This window comes from Lissotriton helveticus, chromosome 1_1, assembly GCF_964261635.1.
Source record: "Lissotriton helveticus chromosome 1_1, aLisHel1.1, whole genome shotgun sequence".
Taxonomy (NCBI): Eukaryota; Metazoa; Chordata; class Amphibia; order Caudata; family Salamandridae; genus Lissotriton; species Lissotriton helveticus.
The window spans coordinates 1,790,049,793-1,790,072,662 of NC_136057.1; the positions used below are offsets into that span (position 1 = coordinate 1,790,049,793).

A 22,870-nucleotide genomic window follows, 5' to 3' on the forward strand; every position below is an offset into this window, starting at 1 on the left:
CGGAAACAATAGATAGCTATTTTACTCAGTCAATCGTGCATGCTTAGTTTCACCACAAGTGCAGAGAGACGGGCGTTTTCAATAAAAGAGGTTATTTATTGAACAGTCTTCTTTCTCATGCAAGAGAAGTGAGTTGCCACAATTGCAATACTTGTTATAAAGTAAAGTGCGTACAGTAAAAGGAGTATTATGAAATAATACTGTAAAAGCATGTTACAGTTTCTAAGCCATACGGTGTTTAAAATAGATAAAATATATACATTGATAAAATCATGACTAAACGTACTCAACTGGTGCTTCTAAGATACGCCTACCCCGGTGTACCTAACCTAAGCCTAGTACGTGGGAAGGAGTAAGTGAGCTGCAGTATGAGTTAAGATAGTTTCTGCCAAGAATCTGAATCAAGAATTCTCTAAGGGTCTAATCAGCTTCGTACCTTGGTTATAGAATGAAGGAGGTCTTGTATCTCTTTCTCAGGACTCGATCTCCCAGCAACCCGCAAGGGTGACAGGGAAACACTAGAGCTGGATTTCTCGGCAGGAGAAAAGACAGCGTCTCTCTCAGTGCGTCAATGGGAGGGTCGGCTTCCTTCGGCACTCGCTACAGCAGGGCGTCGGGCAAGTAGATAGCCGATCTGCTCCAAACCACCGTGTGTTTTGCTAGGGCAGATGCTGGTATATTTATACCTGGAAGGTGCCGAGTTTGACGTAAGGTTGGACATAAGACGTCACTAATAACTCGCAGTTCTTTCAGGACTCCAGGAGTTCGAGGACAAATCAATACAGAAGCAGGGGGAAGTCCCGGGCTGCTGGAGGCTTGGTTTGTTTAAGAACGCGTTGTGCTTTCTAGGAGTCTATGGGAGTAGCCTTGCCGTATTTGGACTGCATTGGCTATGACTTAATATGGGTATGATTCTTATGCCTTTATAAGGATATGATTTGATATAACCACATAAGGGAATAAATCGGGAATATTTAAATAGGGTCCTAGATACGTTTACAACATACCTACCTCTCCAGCTCTGTCCCTCCCTCTCCCTCTACCTCCCTCTCTGTCTCTACCTATCTCTCCCGCTCTGTCCCTCCCTTTCCCTCCCTCTCCCTTTCCCTCCCTCTTCCTCTACCTCCCTTTCTGTCTCTACCTACCTCTCCTGCTCTGTCCCTCCCTCTCCCTCTACCTCTCTGTCCCTCCCTCTACCTCCCTCTCCCTTTCCCTCCCTTTCCCTCCCTCTACCTCTGTCCCTCCCTCTCCCTCTAGCTCCCTCTCCCTTTCCCTCCTTCTGTCTCTACTTACCTCTCCCACTCTGTCCCTCCCTCTCCCTTTCCCTCCCTCTAACTCCATCTCTGTCTCTACCTACCTCTCCCGCTCTGTCCCTCCCTCTCTACCTCCCTCTCCCTCTGTACCTCCCTCTCCCTCTGCCCCTCCCTCTCCCTACCTCCCTCTACCCCTCTCCCCCATCTCTCTACCTCCCTCTCCCACCCTCTACCCCCTTCTCCCTCCCTCCACTTCCCTCCCTCCCTCCCTCCCTCTACCTTCCTCTCTCTCTCTACCTGTCTGCCTCAAACTGTCTGTCTCTGTCCCTATCTGTCTCTGTCTCTGTCCCTATCTGTCTGTATCTGTCCCTATCTGTCGCTGTCTCTAGGTGCAATTGTCCAAATTCTGAATGTGCTTACATCCAGGTGCGCAACTCCCATTGGGCTCAAAGGGCTTAAGCCCCAGCCTCCCCCCCACTTCACAGGTCTTGCATTTACTTGTTAATGAGGCTGAGTTGTTTTTTTCACTCCTTTTACAGCCCATGCATCTCCACTTTGCCTAGAAAGGACAAGGCAAGGTCCGTGCGCCGGCAATGAAGGCCTGCCGGGCCGCTGGTGGCCCATGGGCCATACTATGAGTACCACCGATGTAATTAGTTTACACAACTTTAAAATACTTTTTAAGTGCTTTGAACTTGTATTTGCTATTTTGTCAGCTAAAAATTCGGCAAACCTAACCACACAAAGTAGTATAGTTTAACGTGGCACGGTATGTGTGGAAAAGCACCATCTTTTCAGAATTTTAAGCAAAAGTTTGGAGGGATATTTGGTGCTACACACACGCACGGTCTGGTTCCTGACGCACATAGCCATGGCTGCAGCACACAGAGACCCTACACTGCCGCAGACAGAGAAAAAAAATTAGAGGGAACATTGCTGGTAAGTTTAGAATTACTTTTCAGGGTTAGTGCTGGACTAAAAGATGCAGCACTGGGTTCTCTCCTGATAACAGGTGAGTACATTGGAATTCGTTGTTGGGATGATTTTAGGTGAATATTTAAAAGTTCAAAAACTCCACACTTAAAAGAATTTCCGAGTGAAACCAGTCAATGTTAGCCTATAGAAGGAAATTCAAGTTACTGGTAAGTACGGTTAGAATTACTTTTCAGGATCAGTACTGGGCTCAAAGATGCAGCACTGAGGTCTCTCCTGATAACAGGTGAGTACATCGGAATTCGTAGTTCGCTGATTTTACTTCGGTCCAGTATATATAGAGCCACTTTCCTACACCATCTCCTTCCTTCACCACTGTGCAAATACGCTCTGTGGCGCGTCTTAAGTTGGGGGAATAATTCCCCTTCAATCCTGAGGGTCCCTAGGGTCCAACTTGACCACTAGGTACATCCAGTAAGCGCCACAGAGCTGCACAGCAGAGAGTTGTAAAAAGGGGCTGGCCTAGACCAACTTTTTGCAAAGCAGCGCAGTGGAGCTTACTGGAAGCACCTGGTGGCCTAGTTGGCCCCCAGGGTCCCTCAGGATTGAAGGAGAATTATTTTCCCAACTTAAAACGCGCCACAGGGCGTGTTTGCACACGTCACCTCAGGCCCCGTCCCTTCCCTTCACCACTGTGTAAACGCGCCCTGTGGCCGTTCTTAGTTGGGAGATTAAGTCTCCTTGAATCCTCCCTAGGGTCAAATTAGCCCAGTAGGTACCTTCAATAAGCACCACAGAGCTGCGTTGCAGAGAGGTGTAAAAAGGGGAGTGGCCTCTGAACACCTGTCTGCAACGCAGCTCCCTGGCGCATACTGGAGATACCTGTTGGGATATTTGATCCTCAGGGACCCTCGGTATTGAAAGAGAATTATTTCCCCAACTTAAAACGCACCACAGGACGCATTTGCACAGTGGTCAAGGAAGGGGGCATGGCCTGAGGTGACATGTCTGCAAACATGCCCTGTGGCGCATTTTAAATTAGAGAATTAATTCCTCCTCAATCCTGTGGGTCCCTGGAGGCCAACTAGCCCACCAGGTACCTCCAGGATAAGCCAGGGGCTGCGTTACAGAGTGGTGTTCAGAGACCACGCCCCTTTTTACAACACTCTGCAATGCAGCTCCGTGACGCTTACTGGAGGTACCTGGTGGGCTAGTTGGCCCCCAGGGACCCGCAGGATTGACAAGGAATTAATTCCCCAACTTAAACCGCGCCACAGGGTGTGTTTGCACACATGGGAACTCTGGCCCCGCCCCCTCTTTTCACCACTGTGGAAACGCGCCCCGTGGCGCGTTTTAAGTTGGGGGATTAACTCCCCTTGAATACTGAGGGTTCCTGGGGTGCAACTAGCCCACCAGCTACCTCCAGTAAGCGCCACAGAGCTGCGTTGCAGAGAGGTGTAAAAGGGGCGTGGCCTCAGAACACCTCTCTGCAACGCAGCCCCCTGGTCATACTGGAGGTTCCTGGCGGGCTAGTTGGCCCCCAGAGACCACCAGTATTCAAAGGGAATTCGTTCCCCATCTGCAAACACGCCAGGGGACGCGTTTGCAGAGTTCTGCAAGAGGGGGCGTGGCCTCCAGTGCGATGCAGGAGCCGTCCCTGGGGGTTGGCGGTCCCCAGGGCCATCAATGGCTCCAGGAGGGGGGCCGAGTGGCCCCCCTCCCACCATTTGAAAAGCCCGGGGGGTGGTGGTCCCCAAGGATTGGGGGTCCATAAAGAACCCCCAAATTAAAAAACGTAGTGCCCCGGGGAAGTGGCGGTCCCCGGGGTGTGTGAGGGGGCTCATGCCCCCCACCCAGGTTTCACAATTAAAAAAAAAGCCCCTAGGGTGGCGGTCCCCGGGGCTGCAGGGGGGGGCGTGAGCCCCCCGCATATATTAACAAAAACCCTGGGGGTGGCGGTCCCTGGGGCTTGGGGGGGTCCTTTGAGCCTCCCCTCCCACTTATGTTAAAAACCCCGAGGGGTGGCGGTCCCCGGAGCTGGGGGGGGGGCTATGAGAACCCCCCACACAATTTTTAATAAAGAATAAATCCCCGGGGGATGGCGGTCCCCGGGGCTGGGGGGCTCCTTTGGGCCCCCCACCTAAACTATTTAATTGCCCCCGGGATTTGACCTCCCCGGGAGCTAATAACCAATATAGCGCGGATTCCTGATTTTTGTTTTTAAAACAAAATACATTTTTGGGGCTTGGGGGTCCTTGTGGGAACCCCTGAGCTGGCCTAGGGGTCAGGGTGTTTCTACCCTGTCCCCTTTTTGCGTTTTGCACATGTTTTTTATTAGGTTACTTGTGCCTCGGTTCTTCCGAGGCACAAGATGGCTGCCAACACTTCCTGATTTGGAGTGTTGACAGCCAATTAGAATACAGCTTGTGCTCGTCAGGGTGCGTGGATCCTGCACGGCCATAGATATATATGTGATTTTAATTGTGATTTTCTTAGGAACTACTGAACGGAACGGATTTACACCATTTAAGCAAAAGGCACGAGTCTGAACCAAGGACTACCTCTTTGCCAAATTTGATGTAATTCCGTTCAGCAGTTCGGGCTGTAGCTGCGTTGAACTGTTCCTATGGAAAATTGCATGGGCTTCACAAATCAACCCGAGACTTTCAGGATAGGAGGGGACCGGAGCGCCCCACCAGTTTTGAAAATTTCGCGAACATTCGTCAACCGGCGCCAAAGTTATTCCAAATAGAATGTTGCCGATTTCCTATGGATAATAGGTCTTAACTATAACTACCTACTGGCGACCGTCGATAGGTAATATACATACATTATGTAATATATCAGAAATTCTGTAACGCTGTAGGATATCCTGTATGGTGATAATGATATTCACTATGGGGATGATCATATTCTAGGATCCAGCCATGCCAAAGAATCCACTCCAATGGACTGAAATGACAAATAATTTGGAACTACAAATGTACCACAGTGTTTTTACTATTTACGTTTCATTATTTGAACAATACATCCCCACAATGACCTCCACAGCAAACATGGTATTTTACTCTTTTGTCACCCTTACCCTTAAACCTAATTCTAAATCTTACCTTTATACTTATCATAACAACAATGATAATTCCAACAACCTTTCCTAATTCCTTGTGTTTTTCTTTTTTTACCCCTGGCCTTTAGACTAACCACAATCTTGTCCCTGTCAATAACTCATACCCTTACCCGATCCCTTTCATTGCTACTTACCTCTATTGTTACTCTTTTCCTAGCCAATATCCCCAAACACTCTCCCTAACCATTAATGTATTTTTTAATGTCAGTCTTCCACATGAATATCACCAGTTTTATGTGAACTGAAACAAGGTCCTCTGTAAACAAACCCCCCCCAACCCCCAAAAAAACAAAATGGTGGCTCTGATAGGACAAAATAAAAAGTTCCTGGGCTACAAAAAAATCTGGTCAACCCCACAGGACGTAGGACAGCAGATCAGCGGAGGGATGCGCCTTCCAGAACAGTACATTAATGCAAACATCTCTCACTTTCAAAGTGAACAGTTGGGCATGATTCCCAAAACATTCGGTAGTTTCCTTTCCTCCGGTTCCGCCTGTAAGAGGGTGCTTGATATCAGGAAATCAAAAACTCCAAAACGGACAATTGCTGTCAGTGTAGAAGGCAGTCCCATTGTAGGAATGGCAGCCAATTTCCCTTTCTTCAGATCCCTTTTTCAAAGCTTCAAAGATTAATGCATTATACACCAAGTTAAAAAGACCAAAAGCCCCTGAAGGTAAAGTTGGTATTCAAAGCACACATTAACAGTTAGCTACAGTGTGGAAGTGGGGTGCATTGCTCGTACGAAATTCGTACAGTAGTCTGAGTAGTTCACATTGTGGCCAGACACAAAATCTGCCAATGCAATAGCTTAACCATTAATGTATTCCTAACCCAATCCTAACCTATATCCTTATAGTCACATTTATTTTAAACATAACCATTGAAAAAACCCTATATTTAACCCCAATCGTCACCCCAATATCTACCTTCTCACAGACCCAAAACGTAGCCTTTTCACAAACAAATTCCAGTTTAATACACATAATAAGACTAGCAGTACTACTAATTGAGTTATTCCAATCTGCTCCCTGTCTGGAGCCATTCCACATGTTCCTGAGCCAGCCAAAACATGTCTCAGGGAGAAGAGCCAGAGAGCCAGCCCATGACATGAGGATATGGCGCAGGTAACGTAGCCACTTAGGATTGGAGGGGCCCCATGAAATAAAGAAGAAGTAGCACTCCTTATTGGAGAAGCCTGGCAACCATGGAAAAGTAAGTAGCCCTCACTCTCAGTCGCTTCTTTATCCAACATTTGAATCGTAACTATGTAAGTTATGTGCACCCATGCAGTAAAGAAGACAGTCGAGGTACCAGGAGTAGAATTGCTGTGTTGTTTCCACCCTCCCTCCAGACTGAACCTTAGTCTTGGAAAGCCTGTGTGGTGGCCTGGCTTCTGGACCAATGGAGTGAATGAAGAACCTCTGTGCCTGCCAGAAGGACGCGACATGATCTTCCAGTAACAGCCTTGGCCCAGGAGTAAGCATCCTGGGACCGGTTTTGGATTCATAATCCTCATCAGCCAGGCTATCTTGAATCCAGTGGCCAAGTGAACAAGGGACTCACGTCTGAGCATACCCTGCCACACTTAGGGCGAACAAAGCGATACAAAAGGGGATGATGGACAGAGCGCTTGAACAAATCAAACACTCACCCCCAGTCAACTGATCTGGGTTTAATCCATCACCATTCTTTAGTTCACTCAGCCACCCCAGTTCAGACATGGCTATATGCAAATCAGTCTGACCCTGTGCCTTGTGGGAACAGTCCAGCCCGAACTGCCAAGCCATGTCTTCCCTGGAATTTTGTATCGCTTTGTTCGCCCTAAGTGTGGCAGGGTATGCTCAGACGTGAGTCCCTTGCTCACTTGGCCACTGGATTCAAGGTAGCCTGGCTGATGAGGATTATGAATCCGAAACCGGTCCCAGGATGCTTGTTTCCGGTCCAGGGAAGACATGGCTTGGCAGTTCGGGCTGGACTGTTCCCATGAGGCACAGGGTCAGACTGATTTGCATATAGCCATGTCTGAACTGGGGTGGCTGAGTGGGCTAAAGAATGGTGATGGATTAAACCCAGATCAGTTGACTGGGGGTGAGTGTTTAATTTGCTCAAGCGCTCCGTCCATCATCCCCTTTTGTATCGCACTTTGGACTCAGTCGTGATGCTGGGTATACAAGTTATATGCCCAAATGTATCCACCTCAGTTACATAAAGTATTTTTTAACTGTATTTGATTGATTTTAATCAAACGACAAAACATACAGTGCTTGTTGACAGTGCTAGTCTTAATTTAGTGTCGAGTATACAACAGAGGCAGCTATAATCAAATAATACACAATTATCCTGAGTGGGATTGTTTACATCCAATGTCTCTTAGAGGCAGCTATACAGAGAAACAAGATAACAAGCAAAACATCATAGAAGGGAGCGTCATTACACACTTGGGCATCAGGAGAAGAACAGATGCAATAACTTTATTTTCACTCAATCTTCTGCCTCGGGCCCATCCTTAGAGGACCGATCGTCGTCTTCCCGAAACATACTCAGCAATTGGGTCCACAACATTATAGCCTCATCCTCCCCCTCACCAGTCTGTGATATTCTTATGTGTTGTTCTTCGGTCACTCCGCAATCCAACAGGTCTCGTAGTCAGTGTAACAACAGCGAGACCCCCACACCCATCCACCCAATGGCCACCTGTCTCTTTGTCAGTAATAAGGTTAGCTGGGCCAGTTTATTAGGCTTCTTGCGTCCCCTGGGCACCCCACTACTCCCAGGAGAAAGGCGAGCGGCAACAGCAGAACATCAAATCCCGGTGGCCAGCTTCAGACGTGGCACCACCTTCGCCCAGTAGGCTCTTACCGGAGCACAGTCCTACACCAAATGTAAGAAGATGACCTCCAACCTCCCCACAGTGTGCACAAGCAGCGCTTCTGGTAGGGTCTATTTTGTTGAGGCTACATGGGGTAATATATGCACGATGTGAAAGTGCAGGAGTTTAAACCAGTTTACCAGTACGAATCTGAAATGGGTGTACCTAAATCTGTCCCCCAGACGCAGGAAATTGTTGCTGTTGCATATCATTCCGTAGAGCTCCGTAGAAGTGGGTGATTAAGTCGCACCCCTCTCCCCATCCGATAAGACCATCTAGGACCCCTGATTTATGTGCATCTGTGGCAAAATCTGTCCAGAGCTCCTTCATTACACTCTCCAATTTAGCGTAAAGTAAAATATAGGTTGGTCCTATTCCAAAAGTGTCCTGTGCCTCCTGGAGTGAGATGAAGGTGTCCCTTGGATAAATATCCCTTGTTTCCAGACATCTTCCCCTTCCGCCACTGCTCCATAGACATAGTGGTATCAATGTTCCTGAAAGGTTCCAGATCCCACAGTTTTAACTCCCTGCAGAAAGGGGCTCTACGGATTACTTTCTGGACCACTTTTTCCCATATTTCCGCTATATGTGACCCAGTACAGAACTGAGAATTCTGACATGTCCCCTCGCATCTATAACTGGGGCACAGTGTCACCCCTGAACTTGGTCACCTGAAGTCGTTTCTCCCAATTATCTGACTCTGTGAGCCACTGAAAGCATGCTGCAAGTGTGCAGTAAAATAGTAGCAATGCACATCAAGGAACGCCAAATCCAGAGCCCCAGCTCTGAGCACAATAGCAGAGCAAGAGCCTCAATTGCCAAGGCAAACAGGGGGAGAGGGGGCATCCTTGACGAGTACCCAGCCTGGCTGACCAGGCTTCAGAAAGCTCACCCCCACCCTGATGTGTATAGATAGATCAGTGTGCAGTAGTTGCATCCAAGCACAGAAGTTGGGCCCAGACCCCATGCCCCGCAGTACCGCCATTAAATAGGCCCACTCTACTGTATCAAATGCCTTTTCAAGATCTAGTGAAACCAAGGCCTTCTCCCTGTCCCCATCCACCTCGTCATGCATAACATGGCCAGACTATGGAGGTTGTGTGTGATGCTACATACCAGCATAAAGCTGCATTGGTACTTATTGACTAGGTCTTAGACCACTCCATGAGCCTCGCCTCCATTATTTTACACAAAACCTTAAGATCAGTTTTGAGCAAAGTGAGGGGTCTATACCCAAAAAGATACACCACCAGCTTTCCGCATCAAACACACCACCCCCCTCTCATAGTTGGTGGGAGCAGACGTTTCTCCTGCACCTCCAAGTAGTCCTCCAGCGGTGTTCCCTTCAGGACGGAAGAGTAGGCTTGATAGAACTCTGCAGGGAATCCATCACCGCCGGATCTTTGGACTTATTAAGTGCCTCCATGGCAGCACCTACTTACTCCAAGGAGACATCCTCCTCTAGCTCTTGTATGACCTCCCTCTGCAGCTGAAGAAGTCACACCCTAGCCAGGAATCTCTACGTCCTACCCTCAACATCCGGTGTGCCAGCTCTATAGACCAACTTAAAGTGGTCCAACAGAGCTGATATTCCACTGCAGAGATTGTAATTGACCTTGTGCATTCCGTATGGTCAGAATGGGGGTATCTCTCTTTCTCGCCTGAGGACCCACACTAGCAGTTTGCCAGACTTATCTCCTTCCCTATATAACAACTGATGGTATGATTTAAGGCCAGTTTTGTCTAATGTATCCCAGAGGGAGAGGAGCACTCTGTGGGCCACCAAAGTTGTTGCGCAGACCATCACGGTATATACCTCCTATTTCTGAAGGTCTGCTAACCAGTCTTCCTGAGTCTAATATGAGTCATCTGTGCACTTCACAAACAGTACCTATGCATTCCCTCCGCACTATCGCTTTTAATGCCTCCCATTCGACTGCTCTGGCGTCCATCATCCCCCAGCTTCCAGTAATATAATTCTCTATAGCAGTCCACAAGTCTGCCCTTCACGTGACATCTTTGAGCAGATCGGAGGGCATGCTCCATGCTCGGTATCCGTCCAGCCTCCCACCCTAGGCCAACGTCAATAAGGTTGAGGTATGATCAGAGAAGAACCTGTCCATATACGCCACTGCGCCTATCCGGGATTGGTCAAAAACACCCACCAGGAAGCAGTCCGGCCGGCTGTAAGTATTAAGCTTAATCTCTTTCCTGTCCAGGGTACCTTGAATCAGGACATATCATCCTTCCACATCCACCAACCTATATGTGGGCCTAAAGGGGACTGCAGGAGCCACACAGATGACCAACCCCTGGAATAAGAGGAATATGAAGCAGAAAACTCTTGACCCCTCCACTTTGTTTGCAATTTCTGTGCCTCCTTAACCACAAGGTGTGTCTTTTGTAGACACAGAATTTGAATCTTATGGCGTCTAAGGAAAAAGTGCACACTATTACACTTGGTGTACCCTCGGAGCTCACAGACATTCTATGTAACAATATTAATGTGCTCAGCTATATGCATAGCAAGTTCCCTCTCCAGACCCAAAACACCCACCCCTGCCTCTCAGGATGACCTACTCGAGGGCTGCCAGGCCAGAAGACATTCGCAGTGTTGTGATACACACACACCATAAGAAAAACTAACAAGCAACCCCTAACAGTGGGATCCATTACCAACCCCCCTCCCCTGATATACAGCGTAGCAACATCATTCCACTCTGAAAATCCAATCATATACTCGCTGTCAGGACCCACAGCCTAACCCTGCTCCCCCAACTGTCACCTACTACTAATGTGGAGAGGCTACTCAGTAAGGCACGACCAGTTCAAAGTATATTGTGCCTTCAGGAGAAACAGTCTTAACATGAGACCTGAACCTAACACACACCCATAATATCTGAAAGTGCAATCCAACAAACCCTCATCTGCACACCCCCACACTCAACCAACATTGTGTAGTGGAGGATTTAAAATTAGTCTGTCCTGCAAAGAAACAACAAAATTAAAGGGTTATACAGCCATTACACAGTGGCTAGTAATATCTGGCGGTTTGCCTCCGACCTCAGGATCAGTCCGCAAAGTGACTTTCTCCTGCATCGATGAAGCCGCTCATGACTCGGGCCACTGGTCCGGGCTGGCCAATGCCATAGTACCATCCTGCTGTACCTCCACCCTATCAGGATCTGCCCTCTCAGGGGATCGATGATGATCAGCCTCCGCCCTATCCTGCTCTCCTGTTAGAGCCCTCCAGAGCAGTCAAACTCTGAGTCCTAGAGTTCCAGGAGCCGTTGCGTTCCCTGGGCACTTTGTCCCAGACCTCCAGCCAGAGTCACACATCCTCAGAGGTATCAAAGAAGTGGGATTTGGCCCCTTACAGCACCCTCAACCTAGCTGGGTACAATGACATGTAGCAGAGGCCTATCGAGCAAAGCTTGGCCTTAACCGCCAGGAATGTCTTCCAGGTGCCCTTGACCTTATTCTTATTGTCTGGTTAAATGGAGATCCTCTGATTCTCATATTTGGCAGTGTCAGTGTCTCTTGCCACCCTGACTGTCCCTGTCTTTGGAATTCGAAGTGCAGCAATGATAGCGCACAGTGGGGCCCCAGTACAAGGTGGTGCCACCAGTGCACAGTGCCCCCCTTCAATAGTGAACATGGGGAAAGTCCACTAGGCTTCAGGGTGTCTCTGTTCCAAGCCTCAACAAACAGCTCAGGGTGTGCCCCCTCCTCCCACTCCGGAGATCTCAGTAGGCACACATTATTGTGGCGGGAGCGCCCCTCCGCATCCTCTACCCTAGCCTCTAGAGCCGCCAAACGGGATTTAACCGCCACAACTTGCTTCCTCTAAGTAGCCACCTCCACCTGGAGCTCTTCAAAGTAGCCCTCTGCCAGCTGGACCTTATCAGAGACCTTGTGGAGGTCAGTGCGCAAGAGATTGACCTTGAGGGTCACAGTCTCAATTTTATTTTCCAGGGCCATCCGTAACCCATATATATCCTCTAGCAATACGGCCCTCGAGGGTTCGCACACCATCTGATTGGTATTGTGTTCTCCCTTGCTGGAGGTATGCTATCGCCAGTGCTGTGAGGTGGGGGCCGAGATCGCGTAGTGCTCCATGATGTTGCCCTGGGGGAGGTGGCCTGTGCCTGGATCAGTCCTGTGGCCTCCAGGCCCACCACGAGTCGCTGGCTAGCACGCCTCCAGGAGGGCGCCCGCAGCCCGACCTGGAGATTTTCGGGCTGCAGCGTTATCGCCTGGGTGTGTCCCCTAAAGAAGTGGGCCAGATCTGCTTAGCGTGATTTTGCAAGATAATTCTGGGTTAACCAGGAGGCCCTTAGTAGCGCATCTTGTCGGCCATCTTGCGTGGCCACGCCCCCTCCCAGCTTCACAAAGATGACTGAAGAAATACAACATGATCTTCAGACTTGGCATTTGCGTACCCTTTAATAGATTGGGTGCATTGTGACCACTCTTCCCTAACTCCTGTTTTTTTCCCCAAGTAATCCCCGTTATAATCCTGATAGCGATTCTCTGATCTCTCCAAAAAGGGATTGATGACTTTGCTTGGAGCGATACGATCCTGAAGATAACAAGGAAACATCTGATGCTTCCACCTGCAGCAGGGAAGGCTGGCAATCCAACACCTCCAAATATACATTTGCATTGCACACTTAACTTCCTGGCGGAATGGTGCTCCTTTGAAACTGACATTCCATGGTGCTTCATTGACCACACAGTAGTGAATGATCTGCATTGGTTGGTCATCTGGCAATGGAAAAGTTCGAGGCCTGAGAATCTGTACATATCCCCGTTACAAGAACAACGCTGTAAATGTATGACATACCCATTGCCACTTACCTCTGTAGGATCGAGCACTGACCCCACTTACAGATAAGGGTTTCAATGGCGGTGGTGGCATAGAAGGTGCATAACAATTGAGGCTCTCTAAGCACAGTGGGTCATTAGACCATTTCTTCCATTAAAAACTGAATTTAATCTCACACAGATTATGGTTTTACTAAATGCAACACTTGGTCTGTAACCCCCTAATCAAAGAAGGTGCAACACGCGATCTTCGCCCCTTTTACGAAATGACTAACTCCGGGGAACGGAGATAACATGGTTTCTGATGTCACAATTTTTTGCTCATAGTGGAAGGACATAGGAAAGAAACTTGCACAAACACAATGGGACAGGGACCAAGGTAAAGGGAAAATAGGCAAATAGCAATAGAAATGTTGATGTTAGCCCTGTTAGACAAGGCCACATTTTTCATCATGCGAGGACCATGTTCAGTTCTTCTCCGTTGATTTCAAACAACTAACGTTTCTATTCGGTTTTATAGCAACAATTGGGCAAAACACCTACCACTAGTAAAGCAAATTTGGTTAGTTGGACTTTTTTTTTTAAATCGTAAAACAATGGTTGGAAAATGTTTCCTTATATAAGCTTGTTGTCATGGGTTCCTATCACATCTTTTCTTATGAAAAAATACACTACAGAAGGTGTTTTTGATTTGCACATGTGTATGGAAATAATGTACCGGTTATAGATTCAGTAAGAAAAACAATGACAGAAAATTCCGATTAAAAATAGGTTACTTTTTCTTCTTCTATCAAGCTGACTGCCTGTTAGTATTACATCCATGTTATTTCAGGATTCACAATACGAAAATATTTTCATCTTGTACAATAATGCTATTTCTGATCAAAAAGACAAGCAATCGAAGGGGCGTGGCTTGGAGGGCGTCGATGGCGGTCGCAGCTTAGAGGAGCTCCCGCCGGCCCACACATTATCCGGATATTATCCTGGCCCCCGAGCCCCGCAAACTACCCTACCTGTGCTGGCAGTGTTCCGGGTGGCACCGAGAGCTGTCCGGTGTGCCGCCCTGCTTCTTCAGCTGCTCCGGCGACCCACACTTGCTGGCGACGAGGTGCGGCCTACTGCCCACGAGTAGAGCCGGGGCCTCGATTTTCGCGACCCGAGACCGTCGGCCGGCGGTTGAGCCGGTCGGGAGACCCCTCACCCAGCAGCATCGGCACCGGAACCCGCGGAGACCGCTGAGAGTGCCTGCATCATCGGAGGCTGCCCCTGGGGTGTCCCCGGGACGGTGTGGGGACGCCGCGGCCTGTGTGGACCCCGGGAGACCGGGGCCTCGAGTTTTGCGACCCCGGGCCGGTCCGTGTCTGTGCGACCGGGGGTCGCGGAAGCTGGCTCCTGTGGTCAGTGCGGCACCTGTAGTGCGCGGTGACCGCTGTCATCGTCCGGGGGGACCCTGAGGGACTGGGTCGCGGATCGCCCCCTACTGACCGGTGGCCTTGCAATCTCCTCGTGACGTGCGCTCTGAGGCGCTGCTCCCCGGGCCTGTTCCCAGGCTTGATTGGGGCCGGTGGGACGACGGAGGGAGTCCCCGCTGGATCCTGCCTCGGATACTGGGGCGCTGGAGTGTCCTTGCTGCCTGCCTGGCTCTGGAGACGCCGGGGCCTCGAGTTTGGTGGACCCTAGCCGGATAGTGCTTTCTCTGGCTCCTGGACCGTGAGTTGGGCTCAGAACAGATAGAGTCCTAGCGATTTGCACGCCACGTCGGTCTTGGCTGGCCAGAGCTGGTGGTACCTGGAGGGACAAGCCTGCTGCCCGGATGGTGCGTGGAGGTCTCCTGCGGATAGCCCGAGACGAACTGTGAGTGCCCCCCCCCCCCCCCTCCTCTGCATTGGCCGCTGCTTTGTGACTCGGGTGGGGTGTGGAGTGGCCGGGCGGTCGACGGGGCTGGACGTCCCCGATTCCTGGAACTTTCCTCTGCGCGTCCCGGCTCATAGGTCCGGGGTGGGGTCCAGTCTGCGATCCTGGAAGCCCTTCCCTAGTGCCGTGACTATCCTGCCAGGCGTTCCCGCTGGGGCTTGCTGCCTGGAGCTGGGCTGCGGTGGTGGTGTGCTGGGGGTGCTCATTGGAGACGGCATTTGAACCCCGACGGAGTCTCCCTGGCCCCCCTGAGTGGCCGTACCTGGTGCATTGCTGTCGACAAGGGGCCCCCCACTGGGGCAGTGTGGCCATTTTCCTTGCCGCTAACCATGACGAGAGGAGGGGGCGGCACTGGGTCCGCCAAGCAAGGGACAATTGATAAATTCACGGGGCCCAGTGGAGGATCCGGGGCCTCCGGTGGTGGCCAGAACGCGGGCCCTGATAATGCGGCCCTGATGGCCGCCATTACGCAGTCCAGAGACATGCTTGATGCCAAGATTGGGGCCGTTGGCGCCGATGTCATGCTGCTGCGTCAAGATCTCCGCAATGCTGTGGCCCGCATCACCGAAACCGAGACTCGGATTACTGGAGTGGAGGACGATGTGGTGGCCCTGAAAAAGAAGGTGGAGGACATGGCCCGGATCCAAAAAGGGCTGGCGCTCCGTGTCGAGGATGCGGAGGGGAGGGCGCGAAGGAACAATCTGCGCTTTGTGGGCTTTCCGGAGGATTGTGAGAAGGGGTCCATGGATTCATTCTTGGCGCACTGGTTGGAGAGCTGGCTTCCCCCGGACGCTTTATCGCGCTGCTTTGTGGTGGAGCGTGCCCATAGAGCCTTGGCGCAGAAACCACCGGCGGGGGAGCGACCGCGTCCGGTCATCGCTAAGATCCTCAATTTTCATGACCGGGATGTGATCCTTAGGGAAGCAAGGGCGAAGGAGGACTTGTCGTTTGAGGGTCACAGGATAATGATCTTTCCGGACTATACCAGGCTGGTGCAGCAGCAGCGCCGATCCTTCCAGGATGCGAAAGCCAAGTTACGAGGCCTGAAAATTCAGTATTCGCTGTTGTACCCTGCACGTCTGCGTGTTGTGTTTCATTCCAAGACTCACTTCTTTGACACCCCGGAGGCGGTTTTTCAATGGACAGATGAGACTGTCAGGATCCGTCCGAATGCCCAGCCGGGCCTGAACTCCGGAGCGTCGCGTGGGTCATCGCCGGAGAGGGGCGACTCTTCCAACGGGAGCAAAAGACGCCGGAAGTCCAGATCGCGACGACGCTCCCGATCCGGGGGTGACCTACTGGATGGTGCACAGTCAGATACTGCTCAGTCTGGGACTGGGACCTGAGGGGCGTAGGGCCCTCTCCTATCTCCTGCATGTCCTTCGTTTCTGGCCTGGGCTGGTGGCCATAGGGGTGACACTATTGATTGATGGGCTGGTCTGAGGTGTGGGGTGGTCTGGGTCGTGACTGGTCCCACAGGGGATGGGCGTGATGTTTATAGTAGCTCTGTCCCGCTGCGCTTAAGCGGTGGGCCACATGTGAGTAATGGGGTTCGGGGTGCTGACCTATGGGCGGCCCATTCCTCCCATGTTCGAGGGGGGCCCGAAGGGGAGGTACTGTTAGTTGGGGAGTGTGGGGGGATCCATTGGCCTGGGGGACCTTGGGCGCTCTGTTTTGGGCCCGGGGCTCTTTATGCCGCGACAGGTACTTCACTGTTTCATGAGGTATAGGGGTGGGGGAGGGGGGATAGGCGGGGGTTTGATAGTTGAGAATGTTGGGTGGGTGTTCGGGTGGGGGGGGGTGCAGGGTGGTTGGATGGGGGTGCACGTGATTTTTGCTGCTGTGGTTTTTGTATTACTGGGTGCTTGGGCTGGGTCCGGGGATTTCCAGATGCTCTCCCACCGAGACTATGGGTGATTCTCCAGGGGCGGTGCCTGTTAGTGGCTCCATGAGGATTCTTAGCTGGAATGTCAGGGGCATGCTGGACAAGATTAAAAGGGGGGCGGTGCTGCGCTGGGGTAAGAGGGACTCGGCAGATGTCATGTTACTGCAAGAAACACATATGTTAGGAACGAAGGTGCTGAGTCTACAACGTTTTGGTTATACCCAGGTGTTCCATGCAGGTTTTACCAGGGGGTCGAGAGGGGCGGCTGTCCTCATTCATCGACGCTTATCTTATGTTCACGAGCGCCATTGGCTTGATCCCCAGGGCCGGTTTGTGTTTGTCAAGGGCATGATTGGTGTGGAACCTGTGGTGTTCGGCAGTGTGTATGCTCCCCCTCCCCTGCAGTGGTCTCTAGCGGAGCGCCTGTTTGAATTGTGGGCCGATATTCCTGACTGCCTAGCTGTCATAGGGGGTGACTGGAATGATGTGATGGATGTGAATCTAGACAGGCAGAGACTGCAAGTGGCCGCGGGGGCGCCTGCCCCTACTCGTCTGAGAGCTATGAGTGATGGGCTCGGTTGGGTGGATGCATGGCGACATCTGCATGCCAGGGCGCGTGAGTACACGTTTGTGTCGGCGGTGCATGGCTCCTTTTCCCGTTTAGACTGTGTGTTTGTATCCGGGGCCTTCCTCGATAGGGTGCAGCAGGCCGTGATCCAGCCCCGTGGATTGTCGGATCATTCCCCGGTCGCAGTGCGGATTGCACTATGTAAACCCCGTCAGCCGTTCCGTTGGCGGATGTCTTCGTGGCATCTCCAACGGGCGGAATATACGGCCCACTTGCGCGGTGCGATAGCCCGATATTGGCGGGAGAATTTGACCGACGGCATGGACAGTGTGACGGTCTGGGAGGCCATGAAACCCACGCTACGGGGCGTAGACATCGCCTGGTGTGCTGCCGCCCGTCGGGGGCGTCAAGAGGCCACTGTGGCGGCTGCGGCTGCGGTGAGAACTTTGGAGGGGCAGTGTGGTGACAATGCAGGGGACGTGGCGCTTCGGCTACTTCTCCAGGCGCAGCGTTCCTATGCTTCGATCCTGCTGGACGAGGCTCGTCAGGCCTGGCTGGCCACGCGTAGTAGGGTGTATCAGTGGGGTGACAAATCGTGCTCTATGCTTCACCGCCTGTGTCAGCGAACTCTACAGCCGATCTCTCTGCCGGGCCTTACGGATAGGGAGGGGATTGCTATGACGGACCCTGCTGCGCTTGCGGCGAGTTTTGCCGACTATTATAGGGTACAATACGCTTCGCGTGAGTGTCTCCCACCGGAGGCGATCGACAAATTCATAGCTGACCTACCCCCCCGGGCATTATCGGATGAGGCCAGGACAGCCCTTGACCTTCCCCTGTCGGCGGAGGAACTGGGCGATGCGCTGGGACAGCTTAACACAGGCAAGGCGCCGGGACCGAGTGGCTTCCCTAGCGAATTTTACAAGACATTTCATTTGCAGCTGGGACCGCACTATCGGAAGGCTTTGGAGGCGGCGCGAGAGGGTGGTTGCTTGCCGGTCGACTGGCGTCAGGCTGAAATAGTGGTGTTCCTGAAACCGGGTAGGCCCCCTGACAGGCACGAGTCGTATCGCCCGATTTCTCTTATTAATTTTGAGGCCAAATTATTGGCTAAGGCGTTGGCAAATCGCCTTCTCCCATATGTGACGGATCTGGTCCACCCGGATCAGGCGGGATTTATGCCGGGCAGGGCGACAAGACACAACATCAGACGGGCACAGGTGGCGGTTAGTGCGATGGGGGCGACTGGGGAGCGGGCGGCGCTCTTACTGGCGGACATCGACAGGGCGTTTGATTCTGTCAGTTGGACATACCTCTTTGCTCTGTTGCCGCGCCTCAACTTAGGCCCAGTTTTTATCTCGTACGTCCGACTGCTGTACACCGACATCACAGCCTCGGTGCGTGTCTCGGGCGCCATTTCGGAGAAATTCCCGATTGCTAGGGGGACCCGGCAGGGGTGCCCCCTGTCCCCGTATCTCTTTGCGCTAGCCATGGAGCCGCTGGCGGCCTGGGTGCGCATTGATGCACAGCTTCGTGGCTTTGTGTGGGGTGCGAGCCTCACGGACAGAATCGCACTGTATGCGGATGATGTTCTTTTCTTTTTGACAGACCTGGATCGTTCAGGACCGCGTATATTGGAGATAATGCGTGTGTTCGGGGAAGTCTCGGGACTATACCTTAACCCACGCAAATCGACCCTCTGGTTGTTGGGGGGCCGGCGCGAGGTGTCTCCTTGGGCAGTGGATCTGCAGGTGGCGGTTGGTGGCCTGAAGTATCTCGGAGTCTTCCTGTCGGAGTCTGCCGCTGTTGCCTGGGAGCGTAATGTACAACCGGTGTGGGACAGGGTTCAATCCGACGTTAAGACATGGTCACGCATGCCTCTGAACATCTATGGCAGATCTGCCATTTTTAAGATGGTGGCCCTCCCTAGACTACTCTACCAACTACAGAACCATCCGTACAGAGTAGACCCGCAGTGGTTCCGGCGTGTGAACTCCCTATTAGGCCGGTTTTTGTGGGCTGGGGGTGCCTCTAGGGTGGCACTGCGGACCTGCTTTTTGTCCACGTACTGTGGAGGCCTCGCGACGTCAGACATATTGTCCTACTATCAAGCCTCTCATTTGCTGGTCTTGAATGAGTGGTGGTACGGGGGCCGCGACGACCCGGCGTATGCCCTGGAACATTCTCTGATGGGAGGTGCCACGCTCCATACCCTCTTGTATTCTGCGGGGCGGCGGAAGTTGCTGCCGCATGCGACACAGGTGGTCTTCCTGATTTGGAGGCAGGCACTACGTCGGATGGGTTGGTGGGGACGGCTGACGGCCGAAACTCCGCTGTGGCACAACGGGCGACTCCCGGCGCTGGCTTCTTTGCAAGGGTTCGGTGGCTGGGACTCCATAGGGATCTCGTCGCTTGGTCACGTACTTACCGGGACTACCTTTAAGTCCTTTGAAGTGCTCAGCGGTGAGTTTGCGATGCCCAAGACCCAGTTTTTTAAGTACCTACAGCTTCGTCATGCGCTGGCGCCGAGCCTAGTGGAGCTGGACCAGCTTCCGGACTTCAGCCCCGTTGAAGCTAAGCTGTTCATGGGAGACCTAGGGGATAAAAAAGTCTCGAAAATCTACCAATCGTTGGTCACTCACTGCTCCTCATCCCTGGTGTCGTTGAAGGCCGCTTGGGAGATGGATGTTGGACCGCTGGATGAGGATGACTGGAGAGAGGCGCTGGAATCCCCCCGGGGTGCGGCTATTGCAGTACGGTTGAGATTCATACAATTTAAATACCTACATCGGGCCTATTACACCAGGGAGAGACTGTGGAGGGCGGGCCTTATTGCTTCCCCAGATTGCCTGCGCTGTGGGGCAGAGAGGGGCACATTAGTGCATACTGTGTGGTCATGTGTGGGCCTGGTCCGGTTCTGGGGTGGGGTGTGGGACTGCCTGTCGGAAGTGCTGGGGTGGGAGCTACCTCGTACACCTAGGTTGGGTCTTCTTCATATCCTGGATCAAGTGGGTGGTAACGTCTATAAGCGCCATCTCCTGCTGTTGGGCCTTGTTGTGGCCAAGAGAGACCTGGCGAGGGCCTGGAAGAGTGACCGTGCCCCCCCACTTGGCGCCTGGAAGGCGGGCTTGGACTTCCTCATGGGGCTGGAACAGCCGGTGTTTGAGGCCAGGGGCTGCCCTAGGAAACATTACAAGATCTGGAAGCGGTGGGCGGACTACAGGGACCTGATATTAGATCCTCCCATTGTACCGGATGATGGTCTGTCTGATGATTGAAGCCTCGGGGCCCGGATAGCTCCAAGACACTTAGTGTGTTTTCTCTTGTCTTCTGCAGCTAATTGTGATCACGTGCATCGGGTTAGGGTGGGATAAGGGGTGGGTAGTTGGTACTGTTGGGATTGTGGGGGGGATACGGGGGCGGGTGGGGGTTAATCGAAAGTTTGAGCCATACGTATTTTCTACTGTACTTTGCATATTGTCGTGTTCCCCTGCTCTTGGGGTGCTGTACACTTGATCTGCTTGAACTTTTAATAAATACGGTTTTGAAAAAAGAAAAAAAAAAAAAAAAAGACAAGCAATCGGGGAGTGCCCAGTGTCCCCGCTCCCATTCCCATTTTTACGAATCATAGTCAGTGTGCACCCTGCTAGTGCCCCGAAAGCCAGGGTGGTGTCAGTAATCTATTGGTTAACTAACAGACAAGTTTGACATATTTGTGATCAGCTTTGAACTAGGCCTCCTAACCTTCCATCGGTTATGCCCTGTTGGTTAATTCCCTTGTGCCCAGGCCCATTTAGCTATGTCACCTTTGGTACCAGTATGCTCTAACGGATCAAGGATAATACGGCTGGGCCTTTAACTGCTTGTTGGAGCATACAGGTTGGTACTCAAGCTTCCCACTGCATCCTGACACACATAGTCCTATCATAGCTCTTTTTGTGCTTCATTGTCTGCTAGAGCTTATTGAAATGGGAAGGTGGGCCATATCTAGGGTCTTAATGTATCTTTCTGTGTCTCTTACCGGTACAGGGATGGCGCTGTGGTTCTGGATCTGTTGCGTTGTGACAAGCTCACTGGCCTTGGACAACGGGCTGCTGCGAACACCTCCCATGGGTTGGTTGGCTTGGGAACGCTTCCGTTGCAACGTTGACTGCAAGAATGACCCAACCAACTGCATCAGGTACTCAGCTCCCATTATTCCAATAAATGTCTAAAGAATGTAATACTGAGGCAGCAATTAATTCATACAAGCTTGTTTTGCTAGACTTTGGGGAGAGGCAAAAAGAATGGTGATGGGATTACTTGTAAAGTGGGGAGGTTAGCTTCATGATGGATAGGGGTGATATGATGCAGGCAGAGATTGATCCAGTCTCCTCTTATACTGGCAGCGAGGAACTCTTCCTGGACATGGCTGACCGTCTAGTGGCAGATGGATGGCGAGAACTGGGCTACGTGTATGTAAACATCGATGACTGCTGGATGGCCCCCCAGCGGGATGAGCAGGGTCGTGTTACACCTGACCCTGATCGCTTCCCAGGCGGCATCAAGGCGCTAGCTGACTATGTAAGTAGGTGCAATGGCATAGTGCATTGGGTAAAATTGAGGCGGGTTGTTTATGTTTGTGTTTGAGTTTTATATTAAAGTCTGAAGGGAGTGGGGAAAAGAGGGATCAACGAAGGTAATTCCCCTCACGGCATCTTCAAAGATAATCATAAGCATTGAATAGTCCTGCCAATATTTAGCATTGTGGAGCATGTTTAACAAAGGATAATGTAAGAATTCACATTGTTAAGCTATGGAGAGAAAGGTCACAGTCTTGATGTGAGCCATGGCATGACTGAGCTTCCACATGGCCCAAACAATCAGCTAGCTACCCAAAATGTAATCTGGTTTCGGTAAGAAATCCCAGCTGAAAATGGGTAGTTTGCCTTTTTCTGAGAAACGGATGTGGTAAGCTTACTTCTAAACCAACTAAAATAACAAAACTGCTAAAGAAATAAAAAACTTTCCAAGTTGACCCCATTTTAGTTAAAATTCACACATTTTTAAATGAAATGTTGCAAGACTCAAGGAGAAATAGGGATTAAAAGCTGTAGCAAAAATAAATTTTGCTTACTTTGTGTAAAACATTCCTCTTCGGTCACTTTGGCGAAATGTCTCAGCTGAATTATTTTTTTGCACTTAAAAGAAATAATGCCCTCAAATAAACTGGAGGAAGAAAATTATTTATTTTAGACGACATGCATCCAATAACTGGTAAGTTCTACAGTTGCAAGGATCCTGCTCCTACACAGAACTGTGCACAGAGACCTAGGACGTCAGTGAATTGTGGTGTACCAGAAACTCACCTCAGTGCCTAGAAAAAACCCAATCAGCTAGCATCAGTGTCAAGTCCAGCAAGGCGATTATTTCGCAACGAGCAGACTTTTTGATATCAGCAATTTTATTTGTCTTTTACCAGGAACGTACAATTTAGATTTTTGTTGACTAGATT

General features: G+C 51.1%; 1 protein-coding gene across 1 annotated transcript in view; it reads left to right on the forward strand.

Annotated features, from left to right (window-relative positions):
- NAGA (alpha-N-acetylgalactosaminidase) overlaps positions 1 to 22,870 on the forward strand; it is a 738,125-nt gene that overhangs the window by 336,610 nt on the left and 378,645 nt on the right. Inside the window, exons 2-3 of the mRNA XM_078640564.1 lie at positions 21,406 to 21,556; positions 21,765 to 21,939. Coding sequence (XP_078496690.1) covers positions 21,408 to 21,556; positions 21,765 to 21,939 — 324 coding nt within the window. The 5' untranslated portion in view covers positions 21,406 to 21,407. The remainder of the gene's footprint in view (positions 1 to 21,405; positions 21,557 to 21,764; positions 21,940 to 22,870) is intronic.